Raw genomic sequence first — 7,408 nt, forward strand, 5'->3', positions numbered from 1 at the left:
ACGAACACCTTCCATATACCATTTGGCGAGATCACTATCACGTTGGATGATGTATCCGCCATTTTAGGGATTCCTGTCGCAGGTGCCTCAGTAGCAGTTTCTCCTGAGAGGATGAGTGATCGGGATGCTGAGGAGCTACTTGTGGAGTTGTTGGGGGGTGTCAGCTGGAGACGCGCGTCAGGAGGTACTGTCATCGTGCGGTCAGTCTGTGAGGATGGAGTGGCTGAGGACTCAGTTTCACTCTGTATCTGATAGAGACAGCCAGCAGAGGATAGAGTGTGCAGCACGAGCCTATTTGTTATTTTTGTTAGGCTGCACACTCTTTGCTGATAAGAGTGGGACCAGGGTGCCTATAGCGTATCTGTGTTTACTGCGGGATCTGGATAGGGTGAGCACATATGCCTGGGGTATAGCTGCCTTAGCATATTTGTATCGGCAGTTGGGGATTGCGTCGAGGTCATCAGTGAGACAGATCAGTGGTTATATGACGCTTCTGCAGGCATGGATTTATGAGCATTTTCCAGCACTCAGTCCTCACCCGTCGCTTGAGTATACTGATGCCAGTCCCCGCGTGCACCGCTGGATGCCCGGTACTCCATCCCGTACCACGATGGACCATTTAGTGGTTCTACGTGAGTCATTGGACCTTTTGAGCATCGATGAGGTACGTATCATATTACCATTTGCTTGTGTTTGTCAGTACTTTTAATATGCGATATAGTATAAAACTGAAATGGACCTTTTGTTTTGCAGGTTATTTGGGATCCCCATCATCGGCTTCGGGGAGATCGCCCATATGTTGATATCGCATTTTTTAGTGGCTCCATCAAGTGCCTTGATATCGTAGAACCCTATCATCCAGAAAGGGTTCTTAGACAGTTTGGTCGTATTCAGACCATCCCTCGAGCGCCACTAGCCCCTACGCGAGCCAACAGAGGTTCCACAGCAGGCTCGTACCGGATACATTACTCCTATATGGATCAGCTTTGGGAGCGGTGGGAGGACCACGTGCTGAGCCAGGCGAGCAGGAGCCACCCAGTTACCCGGCCATCAGACAGCGTACCGGGATACATGGAGTGGTATCTCCGTATCACGCACGTTGCAGTTCAGCCTCCTCATCTGCGCTCGAGTACTCATTCTGGAGCTAGGGGAGGTCATGATGATGCTGACATGCATCGGCGGCGTATTGCAGATGCACTCGGTATCAGTACCGACATTGTACGGATGGGTCCCTCAGAGGCTACGTCACTAGGTGCCGGGCACCTATTTCATGCTATTTGTTAGATGCATCAGTTACTTCTGGGTGATGAGCCTGGCCCGAGTACAGCACCCTCTCATTCGGATCCAGCACCCTCTCATTCGGACGTACAGCAGTACACGCGTCGACGACGGCGTCATAGGGATTGATGATGGAGCCTTTATTTTGATTATGTAGCTTCGACTTTTTTTTTTTGTGTAATTTGAAACTGTTGATATTAATGAAAAATATATATTTTTGGTACATTTACGTGTAATCTTTGTAAAGCCTGGCCCGTTCTATTTTACACAAATATAACAGTGCACATAACAATCAATCTAACAATGCGAAGACAGATATTTTTTGATTTATATTGATGATGGAGTTTCACAGTACATGACTCTAAGAGCCAAAAAAAATTTACAACTAAACAATCAATCTAACTCTACTGTCTCGCTAATTATAACATTAGGTGAGATGCTCTCTTTGAACTGTTGAATCCGGGCTTCATATGAATTTTTCCATCCGGTAGCACAAGGAAGATGATATTTTCGCCAGTTGGTCGCTACTGGCGGAACGGGATGTCCCGGCAACAAGAACACCTTCAAAATTAGAAATAAGAAAATATTAATAGCTGCAAAATTATAAATAAGCAAAATTAAATAAGCAAAATTAAATATTCGCAAGTGTTGTGAACGTAGTACCTCAACAAAATGATTTCCATTTACGAATTCGATAGCGATATCTTTGCGGGATAGAAGAGGTACTGGCACAGAACGGAGAGGTAGGAAGGTCAGACATTGTTGCAACGAGAGATGGTATAGGACAACATTATAGCAGGATGCTATAAGATGACCCATGTCCGGCATAGTCATCCATCTGTCATATGGTGGACAATCATCATAATAGGATAATGCATGAGTGATCTCAGCAATCGTCCCTTCCACACCATATAATGTGCGATAGTGGTCCGAATGACATTGCAACTCTTGCAATAAATCCTTCCTAACACGCACCCAGTCATCTTCTCCAAATCCCAGTAAGTCAGCTATTGCCCTAAATCCGCAATTCCCATCAGCTTTTACATCCTTGATATGCTGGATGTATGGTCTCAAGGCAGAAGGAATAGCATCAATATAGATAATGGGCGTATGTGACTGGGCTCTAGTACGAAAAACCTGCAAATAATATCAAATGATAGAAAATATGTAACAATGGCAGAAATATCCAAATAGTTATCCGTCTCAGCACATCCCGTACCGGCACGGCACGGCACATCCCGACATGTCCCGTATCGGCACATCTCGGCACGGCACGTACCGACATGTCCCGTATCGGCACATCTCGGCACGGCACATCCCGTATCGGCACATCTCGGCACGGCACGTCCCGACATGTCCCGTATCGGCACATCTCGGCACGGCACGTCCCGACATGTCCCGTATCGGCACATCACATCTCGGCACGGCACGTCCCGTCCCGTAGACGTTGTGATACCTATTGTAAGGAAATAAATATTTGGTACTTACCTTTTGCTTGGGCCGCCTCTTTTGAATCTGAGTAGATGGATTGCGGATGGTAACTTTCTCAACACCAGGTGAATAACTATCCTGTCCAGATAGAACCAACTCAAACGCAGACGGGTCACGTCGAGTAGACGTATCAACCTTCATTGAAGCGCGCCCACGTGAACCGGTCTTCCGTTTTGCAGGCTCTAAAAGAGGTGTACTATCTGGACTTGCAATCTCTCGTAACTTCTTGATCATCTGCAATTGAGAAGCCCCATCTAACTTCTTGAATCGTAGCGCAATCAAATCTAACTCTGCATCACAACTCAACTGAATTGGCTGCACGGGGGGGGGGGGGGGGGGGGGGGTAGGCACAATATCAAGTTTCCTCCAATGAGGATCTATGCAGTCGAGAGGAATGGGCCGACCTTCCACCCTGTACCGCGCAATCTGGTGAGCACATGGTATACCATGTGTGCGTCGAATAGCGCACCCACAATTTGAATCATCAAACCCAACTGAATTGGCTCGTTTCGATTGGGCGAGGACATGATTTAACGCACTTATAGATATGAAACCTCGCAACTCTTTGAATTCAGCTGGCTTGAAGTTGTGCTGCACTACCAATAAACTCTTCTCCAATGAGGCTTTAACGGAGCTGTGCTGCAACTCAATCAATCCATGTATTCTAGTCCAAGATGACTCGAAACTTCCTTGGCTTGATCCAAGCTGCTTTTTGAGCTTTGCATGTGCACTCTCGACCCTAGTAAACAAATGAAAGTTAGATATAACAATTGAGGCAAATTAAAATTAAATGAGTCTTTATTTGTGATACCTATTTGTCGTCACATTTCCGTAGTGCCTGCATGTATCCGTCCACGCCGCAACAAATCTTTCCTTGTATTTGCTCAGCCAAGTATCTGACACATACTGTAGTGCATCTGGATAGGTACCGAACTCTCTCTGCAGTGCACTCCAGCGATCATTATACTCGTCTTCCGTGGAGGACAGCACTAGTATATTCCAACTCATAATAAATTTATCCCATTTCTCCTTCAATTCGAAAAATTTTTTGCACTTGGCCAAAACATTCCTACTAATATGCCATCTACATAATAAATGTCTAGCAGTAGGAAATACTCTATGAATTGCATTCATCAAAGCCAAGTCTCTATCTGTAACAATCAACTCAGGCAAAACATCATCAGCTATGACACTGCGCAATCTCTCTAATGCCCAAGTATAGCTTTCTTCCCGCTCAGAATTTAAGTATACAAAAGCAATTGAAAATGTCATGTCAGTAGATGTCACCCCCACAATCTCTAAGAGCGGAAGACGATACCTATTCGTCTTGTACGTGCAATCCATTATCAACACACGGGGAAATGCACGGAACAAATCAATGCTGCCAGGGTGTGCCCAAAATAAGTCATGCACAACATCCGTATTAGTACAATTCCTATGCCACTCAATATATTTAGCCTCTGATAATTTACCTAATAGATGTTGCATTTCAGACCTCCCGGCTTTCTCTACAACCTTAAACCGTTGACGTACATTGTAGATAGTCTTGATAGTCGTAACATTGAGGGCATCTCTTTCCTTCAATGTGGATAATATGTCCTTTGGACGAACCAAACTCTTTGACATATCCACTAACAATTCCGTCTCCTGCTCAGATAATCTCCCTGCATATGAGTGCCCCTCCAGATTCTCTGCAGCGGGATGATTGTGCACTCCACATACGACCAGTAATATCCAATCATCCGCAGTATCCAATTTCTTTCCTCTTAATGCAAAAGGGCATCCACACTTCTTTGTCCCACAGGCAGTCTTTATTCGCTTTTCTTTTTTGGTTCGGTACGTCCCACCCCTCTCACAACCTAACGTAATTCTAGGTTTCTTAGAAATGGTACCTGCATCGGATGATTTGATTACAACAACAAAACCATTTCGCCTCCCAGCTTCACGACACCAATTACACAAGTCCTCTCTACTCTTGAAGATCTATACATTAAACAATTTATGTAAGTACACAGTTGTAAAAATAGCTCGCTAAACTAATACAAAATTGCACAATACATTATAATACCTCGTAAGTTGTAAATTCGCTTGTGTAATCCAGTACAAATTCTGATCCAATTATACTCGATTCGGTTGTAGCATAGCCCTACATATAAAATAATTTATCACCAAGAATTAATGAATCAGAGGATCTGTTCGGCACAAAATTCAGCACGGCACGCGATTTGGCACCAGAAGCCTTCTGTTCGGCTGCACAGTGCCGAACAGAAGGCTTCTGTTCGGCTGCACAGAGCCGGACAGAACCCTTCTGTTCGGCTGCACAGTGCCGGACAGAAGCCTTCTGTTCGGCACTGTGCAGCCGAACAGAAGGCTTCTGTTCGGTTGAGGGTTGCCGAACAGAAGGCTTCTGTTCGGCACTGTTCAGCCGAACAAAAGCCTTTTGTTCGGCGATTCAGTGCCGAACGGAGCACGAACCGTGAAAAAAAAAAATTTCGAAACAAGGTGGAACACGTACCTTTGCGGCCGATTCTTCGTCCCAAATCACTAGTTGCTTGTCCATGCTTCGAATGGGGCTTAAATCTCCTTCAAAGATCGCCTAAACGATGTAAATGGATCGAGGGGTTTAAGGGGGGTTTGAGGGGTGTTTTTTTTTTTTTTTTTCAAAACGAAACGGAGGAGGAGGAAGGGGGGGTGTACTGAGAAAATTTCAAGGGCAATATGGTAATTACACTAAAGGTTAGTTTGGGTATTTTTTTTTTGGTTTTTGGGGGGTGTCCTTAGCAATAGGGGGGGTGTATATAGAACCACCCCAACAGGCCCTAAGTCTTAAATTTGCTAACATGGAGTCAAAAGAGCTCCAATATGAGTCATTACAATCAAATTATTGAATAAGATATGTGATCTTCCATTTTAAGTTACTTGAATTGAATGAAAAGTTTGGCTGATAAAAAGAGGTTATAATTAAACTTAAACAATCCAACATTGGAAGTTGGATAATACAACCAACCAATACTTCTTCAATTTTAGATTCTACAAACATTGAAACTTGGTCATGTTAATTTATAAAAATTGGCCTCCATGCATGGTAGAAACATGACAACGGAAACAAGAGAGAAAAAAAAGATCCGAGACATATAAAGTAGGGCCATTAGTCATGATCATATTATTAATATACTCAGCATTTTCTGAGTAGAAAAACATAAGTTAATAAATGCTGCAAACAAATAACAAGTTATCACCGCCAACATTATTAAAATAAATACTAATATTGTTATTAGTTTTATTATTGATTGAAATAGAGCCATGGATAGTGAGTTACGTAACGAGAGAGGTAGTTCTTTCCTAAACTCTCATAAACCATCCAATCTTGAAAGCTATGCACAAAATTCAGACTGAACCAGCCACTTGAACCGTCATCTGGCCAAGACTTTAGTCTGGATAAACCTACAAATCTTTGAATCAAATAGAAAGCCATCCTTTATCACTAAAACCGGAATGGAACCACGATAACCATTGATTCATTCACTGTTTGCAATTAGAGATAGGGTGGGGTCTCCGACCGCAATCCAGAGTAGAAAACCATTAGCACCTCCTCTTCCACTCTAACTTCGAGCCCTCCGGTGCTGATGTAGACAAAAGATAGCGGATAGATAATCCTCGCCGCCATCTTACCATGGCAACTCGATAGTTGTCCTCTTTGTTCTATGATTATTTCTCTCTTTCCCTTCCTTCCTACCCCTCTTCCTCTTTCTCTTTACTTCATGATCGCCGACAAGCAAGATTCTCCGTTGTGGTACTGAACTTCATACCGATGCCATACTAGTACAGTATCGGTGCGGTATGATACAGAGTGTCTTTGTCGTACCGAGTATCGGTACAACATTTATACGAAGTACCGGTATCAAACCTATACAATATGGTACGTCATATATTATCCGATTCGGACTAGTACGACGTATCATGCTGACAAGTCAGTTGGTGGTAGTAAGAACCGACCCCTTTGCTCTTAGTTTTGCCCGCTGGAAATTTGTGGCAGGCCTACTAGGAGCAACAATATCTCCCTCCCTCCCTCTCTCTACACTCTTGCCGCAAGAGCTGGGTGGCAAGCTAGCCGGTGACAGCAGGATGCCCTGTCTTGCTCTCTCTCTCTCTCTCTCTCTCTCTCTCTGCCCCAATTCAGTAATCAGTGGAGGTGATGCAATCCAACAATATCAAACTCCAATTATGGATCTAGTTTTAATAATCTAATTTGGTTAAATTGATGGATATTTAATGATGCACGTGACGCACATTGATATGGTATAATGGTACTGAGTATGACATATAGAAGCTCAATTATATCGTTTTAATGTTTAGTTTTGTTAATGACAAGTTCTTTGTGGTAAGGATTTAAGCATCAAAGTGAAACCTGCACAATATTATATTTTGTGATTTTTTTGTTGAAGCTCAATCCGTCATTCTTGATGATGTAATATCGATTGCTCTGATTCATTTATTTACTCACCATTTTGTCAGTATAATGTCATTTCAGGTCGTGAAATTATATGTTATATTTAGAGCTCTTAGGATTTTATTTATATACTTATAGCTTTAATCTATTTTTGTATATAGCTAATAATTAACAGATTTATTATATTAT

At 43.0% G+C, this 7,408-nt stretch overlaps 1 protein-coding gene and 1 long non-coding RNA gene across 2 annotated transcripts; both read right to left on the minus strand.

Moving 5' to 3' along the window:
• Positions 1 to 1,671: 1,671 nt before the first annotated feature.
• On the minus strand, positions 1,672 to 3,104 carry LOC148715397 (uncharacterized). Its single transcript, XM_088711046.2, has 2 exons — positions 2,767 to 3,104; positions 1,672 to 2,415 (listed from the first exon to the last, which is right to left on the minus strand). The coding sequence occupies exons 1-2, from the start codon at positions 3,001 to 3,003 to the stop codon at positions 1,672 to 1,674; spliced, it is 981 nt and encodes a 326-aa protein (XP_088567172.2). The 5' UTR covers positions 3,004 to 3,104.
• Positions 3,105 to 3,324: 220 nt separating this feature from the next.
• LOC149768756 (uncharacterized) lies at positions 3,325 to 5,563 on the minus strand. The gene is made up of 2 exons (XR_016396604.1): positions 5,285 to 5,563; positions 3,325 to 4,915 (listed from the first exon to the last, which is right to left on the minus strand). It is a non-coding gene; the product is annotated as an uncharacterized LOC149768756 (long non-coding RNA).
• Positions 5,564 to 7,408: the final 1,845 nt, after the last annotated feature.

The sequence above is a fragment of the Phoenix dactylifera genome, chromosome 1 (assembly GCF_051530095.1).
Source record: "Phoenix dactylifera cultivar Ajwa chromosome 1, Ajwa_hap1_PhDact_Kaust_v1.1, whole genome shotgun sequence".
NCBI classification, from domain to species: Eukaryota; Viridiplantae; Streptophyta; class Magnoliopsida; order Arecales; family Arecaceae; genus Phoenix; species Phoenix dactylifera.

Excerpts from the sequence above, each read along its gene's own strand:
- LOC148715397 (XM_088711046.2), bottom strand. The coding sequence starts at position 3,003 with ATGATCAAGAAGTTACGAGAGATTGCAAGTCCAGATAGTACACCTCTT. Across the intron at positions 2,416-2,766 it reads AGAGGCGGCCCAAGCAAAAG|GTTTTTCGTACTAGAGCCCA; the intron begins GTAAGTACCAAA and ends TATTATTTGCAG.